The sequence below is a fragment of the Talpa europaea genome, assembly GCF_964194135.1.
Source record: "Talpa europaea genome assembly, chromosome: 11".
NCBI lineage: Eukaryota > Metazoa > Chordata > Mammalia > Eulipotyphla > Talpidae > Talpa > Talpa europaea.
Window position 1 is genome coordinate 41,429,708 of NC_140078.1, and position 25,861 is coordinate 41,455,568.

The 25,861-nt window shown below is 41.8% G+C and overlaps 1 protein-coding gene across 3 annotated transcripts in view; it reads right to left on the reverse strand.

Annotated features, from left to right (window-relative positions):
* The window catches only part of EGFR (epidermal growth factor receptor), a gene marked incomplete at both ends in the record, with an annotated part of 193,660 nt that extends 174,042 nt beyond the window's left edge, over window positions 1-19,618 (reverse strand). For 2 of the 3 annotated variants that reach the window (XM_084248363.1, XM_084248362.1), the window contains one exon: window positions 19,528-19,615. In XM_084248363.1, the coding sequence (XP_084104489.1) occupies window positions 19,528-19,615 (88 nt within the window). Of the gene's footprint in view, window positions 1-19,527 lie in introns of all 3 variants that reach the window. The other variant, XM_084248364.1, reaches the window with a different exon arrangement.
* Window positions 19,619-25,861: the final 6,243 nt, after the last annotated feature.

Genomic DNA, 25,861 nt, shown 5'->3' on the forward strand with positions numbered 1-25,861 from the left:
GAGAAAATCCAGGAATTGAAATTAATACGATTTAATCACTTACTGGTATAAACAAAGTCTTTTTTTTTTCTTTTTGTAAAACATTCATGCTTTCCAGTTAATAAACAGATGTGTTGGGATTTCAGAAGTCTATTTGAAATGCAGTCACACCTTAGATATTCAATTGAATGCATGCTGCTGGTATTTACTTAGTGCCTGCTGTGTCCATCTCAGGGTATGGGAATCACAGGCTGACTGCACCATAAAGCTACTTTTTGCATGGAACTCAAAGTCTAATGAGAAAGCTCTATCAGAACATAAATGATGGTAAACAATTTAGAATGACAAAAAAGAAGTACAGAGGCTACAGGTCCACTCCATGTTTTCTATAACTTCTACCCATAATCGATGACTCTGGCACCCTGTAGTCACTACATTAACTACTGAGGGCCCAGACTGAATTTACTAAGGGCTTCTCACTGCTGGAAACAAGTCAAAGTGGCCTTGTTAATTTGGGTGAAGATCGTGAAGTTGTCCAGGTTTCTGTAGAGATTTCCAAGTAGAATTACATATGCTTATTCTTTCTCATACAGCTAATTTGACTCCTAAATGAATAAAAAAATACCTTCTGATATAAATGCAGTAGCCTTCACCTGAAATTTTGGAAGTTTATAGTGAAATTCTAAATGTTCCAATAACCTCTTACCTAGTTTACAGTGTAAAGTATATACAAAGGTTACCAAATTTCTAATGCTCCTGTAAACAAGATTGGATAAACATGCAGTTATTTAATGTTAACCTTAGATTTTCTGGGAAAAGGCAAGCTGACTCCAAAACATAGTAGTTCAAAGTTTCAGTAGACACTGAAAAACAGATATAAAGTCTCTCTCCTATTTTTTAGAGACAAAGATGAAACACAGAATAAAGAAGAGTTGAAGAAGGCACTTTTAAGTGCTATTTTGTAATATTTTACACAATTCTGACATAAAAACAGCAGTGAGTAAAATAAATCACGAAGATCTAATCCACCCATTTTGCATTTACCTGAACTTCTCTCTAATGGAAAATTTTCCAGTTATATCAAACAAAGGATTTACACAATATACAATCTGCCAAGCCCACCATTTTATTAAGTATCTCTGAATTCTACTTTGAATTTAGCTGAGTCTCAGGATGAATTATTTCTTTGAAGAAATTCATATAGTAATTGTGCAGAAAGTTTATGGGCAATATAGATATGAAGAGATAATCTGCTCTTTATATTTTCCTGGGTGAAAAAAAAATCATTCTTTGGGTTTCCCCCAGGTCAGATTCCAAACCTGATGCAGAAAGCACTGGGTTCCTGCAAAACAAAACTTTCTAATAAGCAACTTTCCTTGTTGAGACCAGATCTAATGGAGACAGCACTGACTCTACCTATACAAAACTTGTTTAAACACACTTGTTTACTCTCAGTGACACATTCATGGAATTCTGGATTTCTGTTTCACCGGGAGTATATGAGCTACGAGGTCAGAGGTTAGAGCTTACTTAATTGGACTTAGAAAAAGGTGTCCGATAAGAGTGAACTCAGAGGTCCATCTTCTGGATTTTCCATCCTTAGACCTCAGGAATGATCAGCTCCCTGCTTCTCTGTGCTTGTTATGGGGTACCAGGGGTGAGGGACTGCTTTCCTTGCAATTGCTGCGATGACACAAAAGAATTATTCAGCAATCAAAAAAGATAAACTCATGCAATTTGCAGCAACATGGATGGAGCTGGAAGGGATCATGCTCAGCGAAATAAGCCAGAAAGAAAAAGAAAAATACCAGATGGTCTCACTCATAGCAGGGATTTAGAAAACCTAAATAAGGGACCGGGAAAAAGACTAATTATAATAAAGTAAAAATCAAAATCAACAAGCAACTATAAACCAGAGACACACTACAGGGAGGGGAGGAGGAGGTAGGATCAAAACCAGGGGGGTGGGAATTGTATGGGGACTATAACCAAGATAAGAATGCATACACTGCACAAAAATGAAAATTGATGTAAATATATATATATATAACTAATAATAATAATAATAATAATAATAAGGAATGTGAAAAGACATGATACCCAAGAGGCATTCACTGGTTGATGTTTTTCAAATTTAACAATACATAGGCCCTTTTAATAGGAAAACAATTTCCATGGACCCCAACTGTGGAAGAACTGCCTGTGCAACTAAGTTTTTAAGTTATAAAATGTCATCCACACACTTTTGCTTCAGAACATTACTGAGTAATAAGTGCCAGACTCTCTTCCTGCTATAAACAACAAGAACACTGAGCAAAATATTGAAAGGACTATTTTCAGGCAATGGACAATGGCAGCACATGACCCAAGAGAAAGGAAATCATGGTAAATATGTATAGTTGATAAAACCAAAACTTCTTTCCTCCTCTCAAATCCTTAAGCTACAGTGACTGTAAGGGGTCTCCCTGGTGGCACAGGGGTTAAAGACAGTGCTATCAAGCTATTGCCAGCCACTGCAGCACGCGTTCACTCCCTGGCCAGGGAGCAACCCACATGGCGCAGCAGACCTCTCCTGCCTCGCCTGCTGCTCCCCTAACCAGTGTATTTCAGTAGATCTGCCTGTTCTATTCCCCACTCTGTCTCTGGTGAATCCTCTCACCTCCTGCACCTCTGGTCTGCATCCCAGTTTTTGTATGCATAAATAAATAAATCTGAAAAAAAAAAAAAGGCGACTGTAAGGTGGGGTTGAACACACACACACACAAACACACACACACAATTGTGATTTATTGCTACCACATGGCTTAGTCTGTGGGTAAATTCAAAAGGCTCCTCAATGGGAGAACTAACTTTAGAGCAGTTCCATCATTGTACCAATACTACTTAATAACCTCCATGGGGTGGTATGGGGTGGGGACATCAAATACATTTCTGCATCTCAGGAGCCAGTTCAAGTTGTGAACACTGTCAATGTTCAATAAATGTATAAATCAGTACACCTTCAGCACTCACTACACATTTTCTTTCCTATTTGTGCTGGTCTTCTTCTGGAGCTTCATATTGCTGCAAAGCTTCATATGCTGCAGGCTTCATATGCTTCCTCCAGCGCCCTTCACTCATCATTTTCATGCTCCTGCCTTCTGATGTCTTTAGACTCGGGTTGATGATCAGATAGGAGTGTCTCTCTATGGTACATGGATTTTCCAGGAAGTAGGGCACAACAGACAAACTTCCAGCTTCTCACTGTCTATATTTTTTCTTAAAGCCAGATCATCTGGGGTTCTCATTTACCTCCCTTTTCACAATCACCTTGCTCACCCTCTTCAACCTTCAGTACCCCAGTCTTCAGAACAAACCTCCCTGGTGCCAAATGAAGAGGTGGTGGTGCAGAGGTTTGTCCAGCACTAGGGTTCCAGATGGCTGACTGCCTCGCAATTGGCTCCCATCTCCCCATTGTGTCAAAACATTCACCTCTGAAGAGGCATTCAGAGCTGAGATCTTGGGGGGAAAGTATTAATGTTTTGGGGACAGAAAAAAAGAAGTCAGAATCTTCCAGACAAAACGAAAATGGGAGTTGAACACCTGTTTTGACAATGAGGACCAGCTCTACCAGCAGGCTGAAATTACATCTCTTACAATTACCAAGCTTATTAGTAAACAATTCAGATGTCCACTGAGAAATGTGAATACCTGTATTTTTAACTAATTCAGGTCTGCTGAGAGAATAGGTGCTGAGACTTGTCCACTGGTCACTCAGATGAAGAGGAAAGAGGGAAATGAGGCTGGTTTTCATGTGATTATTCAAATAAGACAGTGAGTAAAGGCTTTGATGCTGTTGTTTAGTGAGCCCAGCTTGGCTCCTTGTGAGCACCTTCCCATTCCAAAGAAGTCATAAACCACATGAGACTAAATTTTCACTTTTGGAAACGTGATGAGTTGAGTGGGGCTCTGAATTCTAGGCTCCTCACAGGCACAGACCACACGCTCTGTCCATGTAACTGGCAGCAGCAATTTTCTGGTCCACAGTAAACATGTGATACTGCCTACGAGTTGAACTAAACTGAAAAGTGAAAGTGGACAGGCACACAAGATTCTGCCTAATTGCACTAATCTATTAACACAACCTAACACCACTGAAACTGCAGAGTTTACGGCTGTGCAAGATAACAAGCATGGAGAAACGAAAAGCTTTGGAGACCACTGACCAGAGGACCCCTGAATGTGGACACATCTGCAGTGTGGACCGGGAACATTCCTTCCAGGGGACAGGTTTGCTGTTCTCTTTCCCTGTATGGATCTGAATATAGTGTCAGAGTGGGAGAAAACAGGCAGGAAAGTCAGCTGTTACCCCCAGTGACACTGTCTTTCTGCAAAGATTCTGCAGCTGGTTGACACCTGTTAGATGAGGAGTCTTTCCTCAGAGGGAGCTAAATATATGTAAAGGGGTAGGAGTGGGTCACCTGTTGCTACCCACTTTCAACCCTATTTTAAAAATAATTCGTAATTAATGTAGAGTTAATTGAAGTAACAATAAGAGGAGTCTCACTTTGAGTAAAAGAGATCTTTTCACTATCTAAGATGCCAAAGAAAGAAGCACTGCATTGACTCTGAAGTGCAATATCTTCTTGGGGATCCTGAATTTTCTAATACAATTTTGGCTTTCTCTGTAGGTTTTTAGCTTCTCTACCAAGTGACTGTGAATCTAGTATTTAAAACTTACATTACAGTATAACATTCATGTAGAAAAGTATACAAATCAAAAAAGTGTAGTTTCATGGATTTTCCATCTGATCATTTGATCAGGAACATGACATCACAGCATCTGAAGACCCTTGTCTCAGGCAACTAGACTTAAACTAAAGATAGCAAAAGAGGCCAAACAGATGAAAATGAACTTAGCATGTGCAAATTCATCCCAAAACTACAAGGGGGCATTTGGGTTATGCAACCATTCAATTGATCGGTTTCTCTAGCTCCCTAATTCTCTATTTGTCTGTGTCTATCTTCTCCCTCTATCCCTTGTTTCATTTTTCTCCTCATGCCTTCATAACCTCCAAATGTTACATACCAAAAAAAATAACTTCTAGACAGTGTTGTGAAGGCTATGATTTTTATAATATCCCTTCACTAGCTAAGTAAAACAGTGATATTTTAACTTAGGTTAATACTAGACTTTTAGCCTAGGTTAATACTAGATAAAGATGTCAAACTAAATATTTAAAACTTCACTAAGACGTTACCATTAGGGGAAGGTGGATAAGACCTCCCAGTGCTTATTTTGCAACTTCCTGTGAATTTATAGTTCTTTAAAGATAAAATAGTTAACAACAAAAATCTCTGCTATACAGCAATCTACACTTCATATTTCTATAAGGTACTCAATGTTTTGTTTTTACTAAGATCTAAGAATTATACAATAAAAAATCTGCTTAACTTCTATATTAAATAAAATTATTATTGACAAATATAAGATCAAAACATTGAGTTCCAACTAATATCTACTCTAAAAGGTGTCTTGAACATGAAGAACTTAATGCTTAAAATCATGATGGAGGGGAGGTACAATAGTTAACTTTCTGGGAAGGCAGCTGTGCTCACTATTATGCCACCAATGCAATAGTTAACTTTCTTAATCCTTCCTTCCTAACACACATTTTTTTTCTTCCCTATCTAACTTTTTTAAAAAAATGCTAACCATAAGTTAATATTCCAGACCCCAACATGACAGACCCTTCACTTTGTGCCTTCCATGTTTCAAATGGATAGCCGCCAAGCAGGTCACAGCCCCATGAAGGCACCACGTGGGTCCACAAAACTCACGAGGGTGTAAACCACACAAGGGCTAGACCACCCTTTAGCCTATTTGTAAATCAAAGATCTCATAAATTCTCTCACTGTTTAAGCAACTATCCTGCTAGCAATGCCTCTGAGATAAATGATCATCGCTGAACTATTAGCTTTTTCATTTTTGGTGTTTCTTGCAGCAAAAGCAATTTAGTTTTGCTAGCAGACTTAAAACAAGTTTAAAAATAGTAAATCTCTAGCATATGTTAATTCATGACAAGTCTCTCACCTTGCATATTCAAAAATAATGATAGAAGAAATAAATAATTTGTAAATTTTCCTGGTTCCATATAAGCACCTGCCCTCCTATTACAAACAAGGTGGAGAGTTAGGAAACCGAAGGAGGTTCTCAGGTGGAGCCCTGGATGGAAACAACCATCGCTAGCAACAGCGTGGTGGCTTAAAATCCATCACAAGTGAACTTAGCTCCAAGTGAGAGAGCTCAATTAATTTCACATCAAGTAATAATTGAAAGGAAAAGCTCAGATCCATTCTCTTGTCCCTTTAGGGAGCTTAGGTATTGCTTAAGCGGCCGAGGTTCCCAGGCAGGGTGACTGTCTTCTTCCTTGTGAGATGGTCAGGCTTTCAGAGGACCACAAAGACATAAAGTCTGGGCTGGAGAGGTGCATTTCCATCATTTCCACATGTGCTTTAGTGATGAAAAGAGAGAAGGGATAAGCGTGATAAAAGAGGCAAGAAATGGAGACTTCACAGGCACAGGAGTGATAAAGTCCTGATGTGAAAATAGAACAGGAATATATCATCAGTTTGTACAAGTAAATGAGGAGCACTTAGCCAAAGATATGAAAGACAAAAGCAACAATCTTTTGAGTGAAAGTAAGGCCCTAACATCAAATAGATAGAGATAGAAGGCTATTATTGTCTCTTTATACCAAAAAAATGAATTGACCATATTGAATGTTAGTGATTATTCCCAGAATCACTAAAATTATAGGAGTAAAACAAAAAATCACTAAACTTCTAGGAATAGGACTTTTAGCCTATTATGATAAAGTTCATACTGGCAACATCACTCACAGACTTGATTTTGGGCATACTCAGACCCAAGAGAAGTTTACAAACATCCACCTGGTGGAAACTTTTGTTTTTGTTTTTAATTTCTATTATAAGTATTATTATTATTATTATTATTATTATTATTAACTACATTCTTTTATATATTTTTACATCATTTTTCATTTTTGCACATTGTATGATGCATTTTCATCTTGGTTATATTCCCCATACAATTGGTCTCACTCATAGCAGGAGGGATTAGGGAAACTTTTGTTTTGAGAGCTTTCATTTTCAAGACAAGACTCTGAATGGCTTGGTGCATGCTCTTTATCACAAATAAAGAGGAGGATGTCTTTGTTGGTGCCTTGATGGTACCTTGATCACCCATTTCTGCTGTGTGTATAGGTGGGGGTTTCCCTATACATCTAGCAAGCAATTCTGGGACACCAGCTGAGTACCCTACAGTTTAACTGAATTCTGACACTATCTACCCAAAAACAGTGTTGATCCCACAGGTTAAAGGCTTGGTCCTACAAGAGACTGCTCCTCCTTTTTCCCTCCCCTAACTTCAGGTGCCAAGTCAAGGTCAGGTTGTTACCTGACCAGCTAGGTACAAATTGGAGGTCCCCATGACCCCCTTCTTAGACTTAAGGTACCAGTTGCAAACATAGGTTACTATATTAACGTGTGCTTTAAAATTCAACCTTGTAAAAGGTGTTCATAAATCACCCAGACTTTTCCCTAGACTACAAACTTGTGTTCGTCACGCTGGCCTCATCACCTGTGTTTTCTGACTCATCCAACTTGTCTTTTTTCACCTCAATGAGAGAACACGGGCCTGGAAAGAAACAAAGTCCAATCTCTTCTCAAAACTTAGTATGGGGGTGGGGAGTAGGGAAGGGAGCCCAAAAACCCCAAGAGAAGAATATACTATGGCAAACCCCCCCATTTGGCTTCCCATTTCCATTGGCTCCATTACAGGGTCCCCCCATTTGGCTTTTCATTTCCATTGGCTCCATTACAGGGTCCAGGCTACACGTTCATGGCTACTTTTATTCTTGGCTATCATTTGAATGTTTTGTTTTGTTTTGTTTTTTTGTAACAGGGTGACATTATGAAGAGTTAGTAGCCATTGCCCAACAAATTTAAAAGCCTAATTTTTTCTAGCCAAGATTTCAAGAACAATACAGTGTCAGGAGGGAAGATGGACTCAGATAACCACCCAAGTCTCCCATTTTTCTGGAACTTTTCTCATTCAGCTGCCTATCCCCCAAACCAGATACTTCACTGAGTTTGTGGTGAAACAAAGAGTTTCCAGTGGGCAAAAGTGAATTGACTCTTTATATTGCTTCATTTCACCAAATTGCTCAACTTTTGACTGCCTTGGCAAACTTTTTTTTTTTTTTAAGATGTATTTATTTATTTATACAAGCACTGGGTACAGTCAGAAGCATGGGAGGGTGAGAGAATTCACCAGAGCCAGAGCGGGGAACAGAACAGGCAGACTGATGAGAAATACACTGCTGAGGGGAGCAGCGGGAGGCAGGAGAAGTCTGCATGCCATGTGGGACCCTCGCTGGTGGCCGGGGATCTAACAGGCACTGCAGAGGCTATGGGCAGCTTTGCAGCCCAGCGCTCAACCGCTGTGCCACCAGGGGAGGCCCTTTCGCAATCTTTTATTGATGGAAGGTAAAGTGAGATAGCTTTTGCCCAACTAACTTTTGTACAACTTAGAGGCCCAAATATTAATGGTACCTGAAATCAATACAAGTTTATGTCCCAGGCATTTGACACACAGGCTCTAACAATCCACAATCCACATGTCTGCTCAGTGATCATCTCTCAATCTGCAGCACACAGATGACAACTGACAGTGCATTTAATTAAGTTTACATACAGAATCTTTTTCTGTTTCACTTTATAATTGTGAAATACAAATGCCTTTGGGGGAATTTCTGCTGGAATAATGAGGTGTTCACTATGTTAAGAAGAAAAAATAACCAAAAGAAGTTCTTTCCTTCCTACTGGAGGGAAATGAACACAATTTCGAAATTCCTTTTGAGAAAGGTTTCTCCCCATCAATGAGCAATCTACTCACCATCACATGCCATATTCCACACATTCAATCAACAAGCCTGCTTTAAGTGGATAATTTTGAGCTTTTATAATAATTTTTCTTTAAAGTCAGAGCTTCAAGTATAATGGCAGTCAGAATGACTTCTTACAAAGTGTGTATTAAAGAAAACCAGCAATCCTGGAGTGCCACTCTATTGTCAAATTCCTTTTTTTTTTTTTTGAAAGGTGTTTACACATCCTAAAGAGTTTAAATGTGTGATCTCTTTTAATACACAAAAACAACTCTTCATAGATCTATATAAATGAACTAGCATATTTTGCCACAGGTATGTGCTAACTGACTTAACTGCTACAGCAAATTGCTTTTTCCACTTTTTTTCCACTTTTTTTCTTCACATATTTATAGTCCTGGCAAATGTATGAGTTTATGACACAACTTTATTGTATTTATTTATTTTTAAAGATTTATTTATTTATACAAGAACTGGGGTACAGGCCAGATGCGCAGGAGGGTAAGAGAATTCACCAGAGACAGAGCGGGGAACAGAACAGGCAGACTAATGAAATACACTGATGAGGGGAGCAGCAGGTGGGACAGGAGAGGTCTGCTTGCCATGTGGGCTGCTCCGAGGCCGGTGGGGATCAAACGGCACTGCAGAGGCTGCAGACAGCTTCACAGGGTGGCGCTGAACTGCCTGCACCACCAGGGAGGCCCTATGACACAACTTTAAAAAGTCACACTTGTAATTTCTAAAATAAATGTTTTCAAGCCTCACGAATTCATTACCCTTTATTGTAGGAAACAGGCACATAATACACATAGAAGAGACTAAATTCTTAAAAAAAAAAAATACTTTATACAAAAGAAATTTCCAAAATGGAGCAGAACAGAAAGAAATTGTTAGGGGTATTAAGCATAAGTAATGCTGATGGACACTTCTATTAATCTTTTGATTCACAAACAGGACTAAGAGAGATAGGATGCATTAATAACTGTAAACGAAAGACTTTTCAAAGTGGGACATTTTACACTGGTATTGGGGGCATCTGTCCCACAGCAGAAAGAGCTCTTAGCATCTAAATTTTGATCAGCCAAGTGACCACAGCCCAACTGCAGAGTTGCTGTGAGCCTGTGCACTATGATCCCTCACCTCCAAGTGCAGTAATTATCCCTATCCTGTGGGTTGTTGGGCTCGGAGAGAGATTGTGTAAATTGTAAAGTGCAGTACAAATGCAAGGTGTTATTATTATTATGACATCAATGTTTTAGCATCTAAATTATAGGGATGGCACACTTATTAGAAACATGTCTAAATACATATCTTGCATGCATTTAGATTTGCTTTTAATTTCACATATGTTTCCAGCAGAATGATCCTTAGAACCATTTAGCTTAGTTGTTCTATGGAAGTTGTTGGGAAGGTGGGTTCTAACCTGTTTTATCTTCCCCTGTAACTAACAACAATTACAGGAAAAATTATATTAAGCTATACACTAAGGAAAACTCCTTTAGCAACAGTTTTCAAGGAATGATACAAGTGTATGAATATTTGTGTTAAAAATCATAAACACCTATTGTCTTTGACAGTTTCTAATTTAAAAAAAATTACATAGTGTATTTTTGCAGTCCTTTGTAAAAGGTTTTTATTTGCAGTGATTTGTCAGAATTTTCTTTCCCTGCAAAAGCTTATTCATAACAGCTTGCAAAACAAGAATGAGGAAGGTAGGGAAGGCGGGAGGGAGGCTATATATAAGGCAATACATTATTCTCACTCATAAATAGAACCACGCATAAATTCTATTAAAGTACCAGGAAATGGCAGTAGAGATAAGGAAATCAAGAAGTAAATACAAGGATAAGTTTTCTGATTTTCTATTAACTTTGTAACAAACCAAAGCCAAGAAGAAGTTGTGAAATGAATCATATTTAAAAGCCCCCAAAAGTCAAAACTTTAAAAACTAACAATAATTCTTCAATGATCTACTTTTGTTTTCTGTCATTCACATGGTATTAATCAAAGGTAGATGAAACTGGGGATTCTTCATTTCTTTTCTTGTAAAAGAGATAATTATTTAACTTTCTAATGTTATCTGAAAATATTTTTTAGTTTAAAAAAGATATTGCAGGTTAGTACTAGATCAAACTTAAAATTATTTGCCAAATTATCTTGCTCAGCACAGTTTTGGGCATTTATGACACTCAATGGATAGGAATGAAGCAGCAGTTACAGCGTAAATGCAGAGAAGCCATGGGATGGATTCTTCTATAATTTTCAGGTATTCCATAGCTGCTGACAAACAAGTAAAACCAGGTTTTTGACAGTAAAGCAAGCTTTCTGAAAAACTTTCTAAAGTCCTACTTAAGATATTTTTAGGGCACACTTACCTGTCACTAAGGGTCTGCACAGATACAGTAACTGATTTGTTTTTATTCCAGACAATAAAACAGGATGAATTTATGAGTATAGGCAAAGAAGTAAAATCATGCACTTTTCCACAGATGCCTGGTTTGTCATATCAGAGATTACATGCGATGCATCGAATTTCTCCAAAATCTACAGTAAAAGGAAGGAACCTAAGCAAAAAGTCTTGAAGATCTCAAGGATCGTGCAAGGATATACAATTGTAAGGATATACAACTGCTAAAGCAATTGTGACAGCACCACCATGTGCAGGCATGTGAGTCTGTAGTTGTAAACCGCCAGGAATCACATTTCTGCTTTTAAAATAAAGTCCTTCACAGATGCTTTTCTAAACAACTGCTAAATAGACAGTGGCCTAAAAACCACTTCTCTATTTCTTTTCACATACAGGCACGTACATAACGTAGCACCAGCCATGAAATTTTATCCTTCATCTTCTATGACTCTACCTGTTTGTTTCCAAATGATCTCTTCAAATAAACAGGCAAATCTGTGCAATTTTCAACAGCAAATTAGGAAACAGACGTGCCAAGTGGCAATGCTCTGGAAAGATGTTTTCTACTTCAATATATATTTATTGTGTGTAGGGTTATGTGGGGTTATGTTGTCTCTTGTTTTTATTCTCTCCTTTCTTTAGCAGGAGTTAGATAAAGGACGTGAAACTACACTTTCCTTTTTCATCACGATACTGGGGTAAATGCCAAACTGTCAACTATAGTTCAAACTTTTGCTCAATTCTTCACAACAACTGTCACTAAAAAAAAAGAAAAAAAAGAAGACCATTTTAATTTTTAAATGTGTGACCCTGGGCCACTGTACTTGTGACACTGTCAATTTTCTCACGGTTATTTACAAAAATAAAGCAGGGGATTCTAAAACCTTAGCATCTGCTATAAAACATTCAATTTTTTTTCTTTTTTTATTTTAACATTTATCATTTTTTACATTTTTTAGACCATATTTTCTTCTCCCCCACCCCCTCACATTGAGTCCCCATAGAATCTCCTTCCCCAAAGCACCCAATCACCATCATCACAGTCCCCTGTGCTCCTAAAACATTCAAATATTTAAAACAACAAGAAATGCGGGATTTTCTAAAGCAGCACAGGCCCACAGTAATTTTTAATTCATTTCCTTTGGCCTGGAGAGCTGACAAAATCCCATTCTTGTGTGTCCAGCTCAGGTATTTCTTATGGAGAGCCTAGCCCTATCACAGATATCACTCTCTTTTCTGGGTTCCCACTGAAGTCTCAGTTGCAACTATTACAATACATTGTGTTACAGCAAGTCATTCAGGTGTCTCCCTGCTCAGTCCCTACCAAATGGGAGTCCCCTGCAGACAAGCAGAGCTGTCATGCTCCTTTAGTGTATCTGGGACCAAGCTAGAGCTCAGGGGTTGTTTATCAAACCTCCCGCAGGGCTGGTCCCTTCACCCCATTGGCATCTTATTCAGAGGCTGGACTGGGAGTCCCCACCTTTGGAAGCAATGCTGGGAGCCACCATGGTGATATTTCATGGAACAACTCATGGGGGCGGGGGGAAACAACTTTGAGGCTGACTTACTAATGAAATACTGTTCATGGAACTTGAGGAAGCTCAGACAATAAGAAATGGGAGTCTGAGAACAAAGACAAATTCTCTTCTCAGCCACAATCTACACACACCACCTAATGTACTCATCAGACTCACTCAGGAGTTTCACACAATGTATGTGGCAGTGCTTCAGCACCCAGAATTTTTGATTCAACTGATTTTTAGTGCAGCAAGGTATCTTCTTTTTAAAAGCTCCTAGGTAATTCTAAGGTATGTTCGAGTTTCAAAAGTTACTGCTTAGAAAAACAAAATAATTTTCCACCTAGTTTTGGACTGTTTGTACATTGGTAATGTACTAAACCAAGTAATCTGTGCTGTCTTAAATAAGAAATAAGGAGAGAGGGGTGGTTCCCATCTGAGGATCTATTTACATATAGCATATGTACTGACATGTGCAATGTGTTTTATTATATACACTGTTAACCATAGCAGCCTAAGTCAGAAAGCAGCTGGTAATCCAGAACCTGCCATGGCTCAATAAGGACGGTAACAGTGACCATAGATAGGCTGGGGCAGCTAGTTCTACAGCCAAAGACAATGCCTGCCACTGAAATAGCTAATACAATGTCAGGTCCAGGCCATATTGCTCTCTTGGGCTCTAGACATGCATCTTTTACTCCTCCTGGACTTTTCCATCTAAGTACTCATACCCCTGATTGACCCTGCTTTGCGAGCATCACAGCTGCCGTGAATCAATTCAGTATCAGTCCAGGCTTCCAAGTCGGAAGCCCATGTGTCCTCTGGGAGTCTCTATTTCTTATGCTTGTGACACAGTTGTCAATGTGTTCTGCCTCCAGGTCAGCAGAGTCACTTCTGTGCCCTCACTGCTCCTGCTTCCTCATCGCTCCTGCAGCAGTGACCCATCTCCCCATTTCACTGCTGCCTCGGCAGTCCATTCCCCATATTACTGGCAGAGCTGTCTTTCTAAAATGCCACAGTGAGCAGTTTCTAAAATGCCACAGTGAGCATAGAAACAATGACAGCTCCTGGCCTCAACTTCCACGGTGATCCCCTTTTTCACAGGAGGATTCGAAGTTCTCAATGACCCACATCCTCCCCATCTACTCCTTCTCTTCTCATGACACTCAAACCCATTACACAGAGCTCTTCCTGCTACTGCCAGAACTTCTCTTGAAATGCACTTCACATCTGAGGAAAGTTCCAACAGCTCTTTGCAGGCTCAAATGAATTCCATCCATTTTGGACTTTACATGAGCCCTTCCTCAGGTGGAACTAAAAGCAAAGATTAACAACAGAATCTTCTTTACCCTGAAAAAATCTTACCCTGAAGAAATCTTCTTTACCCTGCACAGAATCCGATCATTGTTTCTATGACATTGTTTCACACTTGTTATCTACAGATCATTCTTCCCCTAATTGACTGCCAGTCTTTAGGGAAAGTACCAAGTCTGATTCATTCCTACATCTCAAAATATGGCTGGAACAGTACACACTGCTCACTGTGGCTCCAACATAAAAAAAAAAAAAAAAATGCAAATAACAGCCTAAGGGGTAATAGGTAGCAATACTTGTCCTTATACTCTCAGGGCAAACAATAGTGTTTAACTTATGTAATTATTTGAACAGGGCCATGTGAACTGGCCCCTAGTAATGTGGTACAATTGTGGTGCTTTATAGTCGTGCACTAGGCATTCCCATATAACCATTAGTCCCCTGAAGTGTAATTTGAAATTCTTGTAATGAAAGGTTTCAGCAATATTCAGAAAACAATAGGATTCTCTGGGTCTTCCCCTGAGAACCCACCACAATGTGATAGGATATGGAGCAAAGGGAAATTCTATCTGTTCCCCTCAACCCCACCCATGCTAGTTTTTTTGGTTTTGTTTTTTAAAGATTTATTTATTTCTATATAAGAACTGGAGCCAGAGGTGCAGGAGGGTGAGAAGATTCACCAGAGACAGAGCTGGGAGCAGAACAGGCAGACGACCGAAATATACTGCTGAGGGGAGCAGCAGGCGCGACAGGAGAGGTCTGCCATGCCACGTGGGAATCTCCCTGGCCGGCCAGGAATCAAACTCGTGCTGCAGAGGCTGTGGACAGCCTCACAGCGCTGCGCTCAACCCGCTGCACCATCGGGGAGGCCCCATGCTAGTTTTCATTTACTACTGATACCTTCTGAAGCAAGATGCTGAAATTTGGTAGGAGTAACATTTATTTTAAGCATATGTGGTTCACAAATGCTTAGTCAACAGGGCAGGCAAGTGATATTATACTTCAAGGCCTTCGGAGATTAAAATGTCAAGTCCAGCACTCAGCTTCTAACAGGGCTAAGCAAACAGTCACTTATGCTCACTGGCCCTGACCACTCCCCCTACTCCCATCTGGCTTAGGAAACTTTCTAGACAACTGAATAAATTGTGTCTATCTGAATGTGCAGAAATGAAGCTTTCCCAAGTGACTCTGAAAAAGTGAAATTTTCAGTCAACCTGATTATCTGACAAAAATCTGAAAGCTTGAACCCTTGCCTAAAGTCAAACTAACCAGCTTATGCCATAGGTTGATGGCAGATGATCCTTAGAGAAGCAGAGCCAACTGTTGGAATTTTCTTAGAAAAGATAACCTTTTCAGAGGAAAATGAGAAAGGATGTATGGGCCAAAATTATGACATCAAATGGAATAGCCAAGCTAAGAAGTTTTCTCAAGTCCACACATGCATGCTAATGGTACAAGAGTAAGTCAGGACTAAATAACTGAGAATAAAAGCATTTATTATAATAATTTCAAATTTCTCAAAGTGACAGAAGAAACAAGATGGGATCCATTCAATACAGGGTCTCAGGAACAGATTCTAGTTTTTAAATAGCATCTACATGGAAACAACGCATGGACAACCATAACTTAGATCCTTGATCTTTTCTCAGTTAGTAAAACCTAACTTTAAACAAGCCCAGTCCTACTGTGTGTACCAAGTCCTCATAAAACTCACACACAAACACCCCACACTTTCCACAGCAAGTCACACGGTGTGGGTGAAGTAATCTACTGAGTGTCCCCAACATTTTGATCTTATCTCTATATAAGGGCCTGGGGCACCATGATGGGATTTTCTTCCCTAAACACCCATAATCATCAATCTAATATTAGAGTTGGTTTGCCATTCCTTTCAACAAAGCTTCAGACACTAGCTGTTGGTCCTGGAGCTTGAACCAAAGGAAAACAAGAATATTTTCTTATTAAACAGGGTGACGCTCCCTATAAAAACATCTTAGTAAATATTAGTGCTATTGCACAGACCAAATCTAGGTATGTAGTACAATGTATTTTGGCAATCAGCTTCTTCAAATTTAGATGTTTTTGAAAAATTATGGACTACAAAATAAAGGTATGGAGCCAGAAGTGATAGTCAACTATCAGCCAGTTACTGCTAGACAGAACTACATGAGGGTGGATATGGGTCGGGCACACACCACTGGCTTCCGTCTCAGATTTGAAAAGCAAATTCTGAATACTCAGTGAGTGACTTAAAGATCCATACTCGGGAAGCAATAATAGAAATCATTAAGATTCCTCCCTACCCTTTTTAACTTGAACACTCAAGAAATATCCACTGGATTCAGTAATGAGGACACGAAAGCCTGTGGTAGTAGGTGATGTGTCACTTCACCCAGAGCTGGGAGGAGAGGACAAGCCTCCTGTTTCCAGCTAGGACTAAACGTGTTCCTCTGGCTTGATCTCCCTGAAGAAAGAAGAGCCATCACTTCAAATACAATTCAAAAACTCAATGTTTGTTTCTCTCAAAATGGCCCAGTTTTCCTGAATCAGGAATGTCCTTAGAGGGTGAGGCCAAGGCAGTCTCATGTGGCTGAGAATTCCTGCATCCTTGGAATACCACCCAAGAGTTCTCTAGAGCAACACCTTTACCTTTCCATTTTGTAAGAGCAAAGGGCTTGCTCAACATCCCTCCAGCAATCTCCAAGTTCATTGTTGATTTGGTGACCAAGCTTACCTCCACGCATGGACAGCAGATGGCTCCAAGTCTCACACAAGGACCCTCCCAATGCCCTGGTGCCTTTCTGTCCCCTCCTATCATGGGACACAGATGCTCATGCACCTGAAAACCAGAACTCACACAAGCAGCAGAGCTGGGGGTTAAGAGGCGTTCCTGACAGAGAAGGCTGGGTTTGAATCCTGCTTCTGCCTGTTACTTGCTGTGGGAAAGTCGATTTACTTCTCTCTGCCTCAGTTTCTGCATATATAATGAGAATGCCCACTTCATATGCTGCATGGAAGGATTAAAATGACACTTAAAACAGTGTCTGCCAGTAAGTACAGTATGAATAGAAAACACTGTATTTTAGAACCAAACAAATATCTCTATGAGTAAGTTTTCTGGAACAAAACTGACTGGATTGGTTGATACAGGATTTCAACATTTCTTGTTAAAAAAAAAGAAATCAATTCTTATATTTTTAATAATTTGTTCCTTACTATTTGGTCTTTTTTGTTACTTTAATAAAATGGCATTTGTTTGCCTACTCTCACTATTTTATTCAGGAGGAGTCTATTTTAAGCAATTACAGGACAATCAGGCAAATTAAGTGGTATTTCTATTATTTTTTTTCTCAGAAACAAACCTGCAGGCATTAATTCTTGTGTTCAAAGGGTAGTATCAAAAACTGGAATATTTCTGCAGTGAGAAACGGGATGCTTTTGCAATAGTCTAAGAGCTTAATTTAAAGTAAGTGCAGGGGTCCCCTGCAGCAGAAAGGCAGTTTCACCACATGCCTCAGAAGACCCCACTACCAGCAGATTTCTGCAGCAAAACCAAGCCTGCCAGCTCAAATCAGAAAGGAGGAGGCCCCTCTCTGGTGGACAGAGCAGGTAAGCTTTCCACTAGGACCTCAGAAAAGAATAATCCATTATTATTCAAATCACCCTGCCCCTTCATTCCCATATATTGCAAGGTTGTTAAGATGTTAAGGATGTTAAGATGTTCCAAAAGAGCTCTTCACAGTGGCAGGTAATCTTTCTGGAGACTCTACCAATCTTTCCTCTATGTAGATAATTTCCAAACCTGGCTGTCCAATTGAATCATGCAAAAGTTTTAAAAAATCCCGAGGCTCACATCACACTGCGGACCAATGAAATCAGAATGTCTGGGGGTAGGACCAGACAGGGTTTTTATTTATTTATTTTTTAAAATCCCAAGTGATTCTAACATGCGACAAAGTTTGGGAACCACTACATTACACCTTAAAGCTCCCCCAACAAATGCTCTCAGCACCAAACTAAACTCTGGCACCAATGACATCAACGGCAAGCACAGACCTGACTCTTGGAGCCCTGCTGCTCGATTTTGAAATTGTGCAATTAAACTTTCTGAGGCATGTTTTTCATGTCAAATGGGTTTATGGTCGGTAGTCACGAAGCCAGACTCGCTCATGTTCAGTCTGGACATTTTGGCACATGTGAACCATGGACATCAATCGAGTATTTTTTAAAAAATTAAGTTTAAAATTTTGGTTGGCCCAATTTCAAAGCCTTCCAAAAGCTAATTGAATCATCCCAAAGAGAAGATCTCGGAATTTTGAGGAGGGAGTTTTCTGTGAGCCCTGGATTAAAATACGGTCGGGGACTAGGCTAGAGGGGAGTCAGGCACTGGGGCCAAGTCGTCGCGCCGCGGCGGGTCCCCGGCCCCGTTCAGTTTCACTGCACAGTCTAGAGCCAAGACCAAAGGGTCGCAGGTGGGGTGCAGGTCTCAGGAGTGCCCGGGAAGCGACCACTTAACGAGACCCCACGGGCACGAGGGGCGCAGGCGAAGGAAGGCAGCTGCGGGCCAGCGGGAGGGCTCGAGCCGGCGACCCGCTGGGGTCTGCGCCTACGGACCGGTCCGACCCCACCCACCCTGTTGCCAAAGAGGAAACTAAGTTCTCGCCTCCCAGCAGCCACAGGTAGTGACAGAGACGAGTTTTCGGGTCTCACAGTACGAGGCTCCACGCCCGGGAAAAGGCTTGCAGAGACCTGCGGGCGGGGCCGGGACCAGGCTGGCCAGGCGGGTTCCAGCGAGCCGGCGTCGGGGTGAGCCACGGGTAGAGGGAGGAGGCGAGGGGGTTCTTGTCGGGAAAACGCCCGTCCCGGGCGGTGGGGGCGGGGTGGAAGTCGGGAGCCGAATTTCCGCCAGTCCTCCTTCAGGGGTCCTAAGTCCCCGGGGAGCTCGCCCCCGGTCTGGCCAGGCCTTTTGGGCCGACAGCGCAGGGCGCACGTGCTGGAGCGCTGGCTGGCCCCGTCAGAACCCTAATCACCCGGCGCCAAAGCGCACGGACCCGGGTGCCAGAGGAAAGTTAGGAAAGAAAGTTGCGAGGACTGCGGGGGCGCCGAGCTCCTGGGGTGGCGGGTCCCACACCCCGCCCGCAGCCCCGCGGCCCCGGGCCCCAGATCGCCCCTACTCGCACCTCCCGTCGCCAGACTCGCCCAGCCTGGAAACGAAACATCCAGTTCCTCCCACGGTCCCGGCCAGAAGCGCAGCCGATCCTCAAGGAAACAGGAAAGGAGGGGCGGGCGGCGGGCCGGTGCGGAGCCGGGCTGGGCCGGCCGCGGGGCGGGGAGGCGGCGGGACCGGCGGGCGCGCCCTTACCTTTCTTCTCCTCCAGCGCCGGGCTCGCCTGGAAGCGCGCGGCCAGCAGCAGCAGGAGCGAGACCCCCACCGTCCCGGAGGGTCGCATTGCTGCCCGAGGCGCTCTCCGCTTTCCGCAGTGGGTGCGCGCGGGGCCGGCGCTGTGCGCTGTGGCCGCGGCGGGCGGTGAGGCGGGGACTCGAGCGGACGCGGAGGAGCCTGTCCGGGCGCCCGGTCGGGGAGGCGGCGGCGCGCGGCTCTGGGCTCGCTCCGGACCCGGTGCCTGTGCGCCGGCGAGCACACCGTGCTGGGGGCGGAGGCTGCCGCGCCGGGGGCTGCCCAGAAGTCTCGCTCGTGGGGGCGGCGGCGCGGGAAGGCCGGGCTGGAAGGAGGAGGGATCAGGAGGAGGAGGAGGGCTGGGGAGGAGCAGAGGAGGAGCAGAAGGCCGGGAGGAGGGAGGAGGAACCGTGGGTTGGACAAGGCAGGACCGACTAGACGCCGCGGACCGCGGGCGGCCCGGGACTGGAGCGCAGATGGGAGCCGGGCTGGCGACGGTGTGCGGACCCGAGCGGGTGTCCTCACAGTAATTTCCGAGTGGGCGTCCCCTGAGCTGTCCCTCCGGACCGGGGTCTCGCTGACTTGCTTTGCTATGCAGGTGACCCCACCTCTGTCCAGGCGAATTTGTGCCATCCTTTCTTCTCTCCAAATTACGGAGCAGAATTTTACCAACTCCCGGCAAACAGTTTCAAGACAAGATGTTACAGAGGGGGATCCATCCCCTTTATACTGGCCCTCAGCTCCTCCATAACACACCGGGATCCCGAAGGCTAGCGCCTGACCTGGTCCACGCTGGTCCTCCCCACATCCGCGTGGAAGGAGGCCCAGGCACCTGAGGTGGCTCTCAAGCACCAGTCAAGCACCCTCGAAATCATCTGAAGTGAGGGCACACAACTCCTGGCACAAACATGGGCCTTAAGAAATGCTTGTTGAATAAAGTGTCTGGGAACAAAGGGAGCCTTCAGCATTTCACCTGCCAGGAACTGACCAGGGATGCCTGAAAAGTGAATATGTGCTGTATATTACTTTGCAAAAGTTTGGTGCTAAGAATAAAGATTTGACACACTAGAGCAGATACTCTTAGAAAAGTTGGTACCCCGGTATCCTGAGACAGCCCTGTGCAAATCCAGTAGGAGAAATGTCAGGATAAATCACTAAAGATTTGATGAATTACCAAAAGAAGAAGAAATTAGACTTTCCCCTGCTGCAGGAGCGTTAGCTAAATGCCAACACTCACTGCTCCTTTGCCTACAAGACAAATGTATTCTGGCCCCATTCTACCACCAGATCCCCTCCTGCGAGCAGAAATCACAAACTTAGAATGAGCTGAACCAGTCCCTTTTCTATGGCTAGAGGAGAAGACTTTTGCATTTCTCTTTTCCATGCAGCAGTGCAGACTGAAGCTCTCCTTCCTACTGGGAGGACCTGTAGTTTTTCCTATGAATTTAGAGTTGTTGATGTTTGTTTCTTTTGTTTTAACGGATCTGGACAGCCACTGAGCCCTCTGAGTTTCTGATGAAGAAATCTGTAAAGATTTTGCAGGCCACGTGTTTGGTTCTCTCCACATGCTCCAAACAAGGACTTGTAACAGTTTGGAAAAAAACCACATCTACGCAAGTAACACATATTAAGGAAAGTCAAGGAGAAAAATAACAGTGGATGTAGGATGAAGCTGGGAGTGAGTTGTATAGAACATTTCCATAGGCTCCTGTGCACTTACTAGGTGAGACCAAAAACTTGGCTTTGACCCCTTTATCAAGGAAATACAATGGCTGGTGAAAGTCATATTACCCATCAATTGGAGCGACAACTAACTTCTCCCATGTGTCCCCAAAGCAGGCAAGGTGTGAGATTTCACGTTCTCACACCTGTCTATTAGAACTAGATAGCTGGGACCTCCATAGTATGTTATCCTTTGATAACATCCTTTGATTTGATCTGACAGCATCTCAAAAAGTAGAGCTTTATGGCGACAATGCAGGAGGGAGGGTGATACTTCAGGTACACAACTCCATACTGGATGATTCCTGTGACAGAGAAGAATGGGTAGGCCCAAGAATGGGTGGGACACCTATGTGAACTCTGTTTCTCCCCCAGATCCTGCTGGGAGGGCTGACTTTCAGGATGATGCATGATCTTTGACAGGTGTTAAACTGCATTGCTATCCATGGTACATGTAAGGAAAAGGCAGTATGGCCAAGATGGCAGAAATGCTTCCTCTTGAGAGGACAGCATTTTGTTTACTCTGGGTCCTGAATGATGGCTGCTTGCCACCTGGGTCTCTGCAAGATGATCCCCAAGCCACATACAAGACAAAGGCATTGTCACACAGGAACACAAGAGCAAACTAATTCCATAGTCCCAAGTACTGATCAGAAATAAGCTCCTCTCACCACTCAGGAGTTGCTACACTTTTTTTCTGCCTTTACAGCAAGATGACACTGTGGCTTAGAGAGGTGCAATAATTAACTTGCCCAAAGCACACTAGCTAGTTAATGAGTCCAGCCTTGAAGCCAAATCCTGACCATGGTCTTCATCACTCTCATACTGCAACTTTTGTGACCCTGAGCAAATAGGGACTTCAGGACTCCAAACTCATCTCTTGGAAAGATTTTAGAGAAGGTAGAAGCAAAATGTCTGCTGGTCCAACAGATTCCTGGATAAAGCATCCAGGCATACTATGTTTACAAATATATGCTGAAGCTCTAATGCTTCCTACATTAAAACTCATAAGGTCTATTAATTTTCATAACACAGGCTATTCATTCCCTTTGCTAGACACAAGATGGAGATATTTTTTTCTCCTCTGATGAGCAGTTTTCTTCTTAGCTTTCTGAGTATTTTAAAAAGAGTTTAACCTTTCCTAGAAAGAACATGGCAGTGAATCCCCTGACTCTATATATGTTGTGGGATAGGAGGAAAAACAGGTTGTTTGCTTAGGTTCAGATGAAGTTTTAGCTCAGATGAGTGGCATTTCACCACCTGTTTTCTCTGGCCTTTGAGGTCAAAGCTAGTGTTGATGAGAAATACCAGGGTGGCAGATTTGGGAATTTCAAACATTATTTTCTATAAACTACTGGAGCTATCTATTAGTGGACTAAGTTGCCTCCCAGGAGAAAGGCTTTCTCCATCATCAGGAAAGTTGTTAAGCTGGAGTAGTGCACTAAGGGGGGGTGTGGACTAGGGACTTAGGTCCCTTCTAACCCTCACATTCCAGAAGAACAGACATTTCTAAATCAGGTCTCTATTTCAATGTACATGCACTCAGCTTTCCTAAAGAAATGTTTTGAAATGACACAGCTATGTGGTGACAGGGTTGTCTCTTCCTCCGGGAAGAAAATTTGGTAGAATCAGGTAGCTGGCTATCAGGAGAGACTTATCTTTCAGCTGTCCGTCCTTTGCAGTTTCTTGAGGGGAGGATCAGTAATGGGCCAGACACTGAGGCTCCTCAGTGCCCCTGGGCTGACTTGGTTGCCTAGCCCATCTATTCTCTCCCTCTGAGTCCAATTGCAGTAGTTCCCCTTTACCCAAGATTTTGCTTTCTTCTGTTCCAGTCACCCATGGTCAATATTGTTTCTTACTTAAAGCGAACAATTTAAGGCATAGTTTCATTAGTCATTTGAAATCTTTGTGGACAATGTCATTTCATAAAAAGGGGAAAAAACCTCAAATGAAATTTCATATATACATATTTATATATATAAAAATTCAACCATTTATATATCTATTGAAATACACACACACACACAATTAAAAATGAATGGCTGGGAGAAATGGAGTTCTGCTATAGAACTGAGAACAAAGCCTTGTCCATCACTGTATGGTGCATGTGCAAACACCATGTACATGACCTGACCTTGAGCTGGTGTGGGAGGAAATTAAGCGTGGTAGTAGAGGTTTATGAGGATGAGTGAATTAAATATCATTGCTTATTTTACAAATCAGCATGTTTATTCTGGCTTATTTATTTAAAATAATTGTCTGTAATAAACTGCAATGCATGGTAAAATGTGTGTTTTATTAGGAAACAACTAAGGATATATTTTGGGGGTATTTTATCCATTTTACAATTTAATAACTTTAATAGACTTTGTAATAAAATTTATATTGTAAAGATCATGTGGCAAAGATCGCTTGTCAAGCTTACATTCTTTTAAACAGGAATTCAAGGTACTGCACAAATGGAGAGATAGTTCTATCACCTTATTTTTCTTCACACAGAATATAGATGCAGATAATAGTTCTCTCATGTTTTATTGGAATTTCTTTTTTTTTTAATAAATGGATATGGTATAGAAAGAGTTAAAAGACCAGTAAAACTACTATCTTAAATTGTTATGTAACAAAGTACTTCAGAAGAGATCACTTTTCAGAAAGTCTTCAGAAGTTCCAGTCAAGTAACATTCTTAGACGGCGCCAGGTATTCAGGGACCACAAGGGGGAGAATATTGTTGGTTTAAAATTATCAGCAGGGTTACAGATATTCGAAATAAGTGGGTTTTTAATTTCTGCAATTGAATGGTAAATTTGAAATTCTTGTAGTTGTTAATTTTGGAGGAATGAAACAAAAGAAAGCCTGAGTCGCTGAAACTCAGATGGGGAGAAACCTCAGACTAAAGCCCTGTATTTCAGAGATGGCAGGGTAGGCACCTGCTTAAATAGAATGTAAAAAAAGAGAGATATCTTAACAGCAAATTTTATTGTTAAAATAAAATGCATTGTTTTCAGACTTGTTAGATATGTTATTAACCTTCAAAGATGGAATAAATGATATTTACTCCCCACTCACTTATTAAATCTTAGTGAGTCTAAAGTGACTGAGAGACAGAGACTTAAAATCAGTCTGTAAAAAAGGTCACCTGACCAGGATGTGTGTGTGTGTGTGTGTGTGTGTCCTTGCATGCTTGCAGGTGTAAGGGTAAGAACCATTCTCATCTTCTTTAATTCTCATCTCCACTGATTTCTCAACACCATCAAAAAACAGGGTGTCAAATATAGCTACAGTTCTCATGCTTGCATTTAGGAAGATTACTATGTCACCGGAAATTAGTGAGATTTTCCGACAGTGACAGTAGTTCTGTCACCTGGTAAGATCACTTGGCAAGTGCTTGCCTATCCTTCCTAGTAATCTTGCTGGAGACCTATTAGTGTAGTTCAGTAGAGAAATGTAGAGTGTCACTCAGGACCTGGCCCCCAGAGGGTGGAAATTCTCTCTGTCTCTACAGAATCCTAATGGGAGGAATCCATACATTTCACATCTGGGCAGAGGCCTTCAGAAGCCAGGCATGCTTCTCTCTGTCTTGTTGGCTGGTGGTGTTCGTAGTGTGGCTTCCTCCCTAGTCCGAGCTAAGGTGAGGGTGATAACAGGAGCAGACTCCTCAGTGAGACATGTAGGTGACATTACATGATGCATGTGAAAAAGATTTAGACAGGTTTCCAGATGCTCAGATTATTTCTTACTTCATTACAACCTATCTTAATTTGTAGAAGAAACTAACAACCCCTTGTTAAATATTTAAATTATTGTATGTATACTATATGTTAAATTATAGATTTTGGTTGATATTAAAATTCATGCAGGACATATCTTATAACACATACATACTAATATTATGCATACATTGTGTATCACACACATAGTTGGAGGGGGGACATGAAAGGGAACTGAAAATTGTCATCAACTAAATGTGACTTTGAGTACATTTTATTCTTCTAATCTCTCAACCAAACTGCCAATTTTTTTCCCTTTGTAGGTTGTAGCACATGCGACAGAGGACTGTTAAGACTTGGAACACTGTAGATGAGGCACAAGCACACAGGATTTGACAAAAACCACTTGCGCATGTGTTTTTTGAGGCCTGTGGTTGCATATATAACATTCTCCTCCCACCCTGAGATTTCCTAGCTTTATTATATGCACCCAGAGCAATAAACAAACCCAGTTCATGAGCTCACCTCTGAGTCCAGCTGTGAAGTATGACCCATTAGATTTCTCCTTCAGTTAGTCTTCAAGGTCATATGAACAATCCAAACATAAAATTAGTCTTAATTTTTTTTTTTAAAGAATACTCCTTTAGTCTCCTAATGGCACAACTAGCAACAGTGATTTTTTTTCCCCCTGTGATTTCTAATTATGAACCTTGAGGACTGTTGTTGTTTCTTGCCTTTAAAAGAACTGCTATTTGTTGTAGCAGCTGCAAGGAAAAAAGGGCCATGAATGTCCCGAAGTGGGCTGGCACCTCAGCGTGTGCTCACACTGCCTGCAGATGGACAGGCTAATAGGCCGGCCACGCATGCC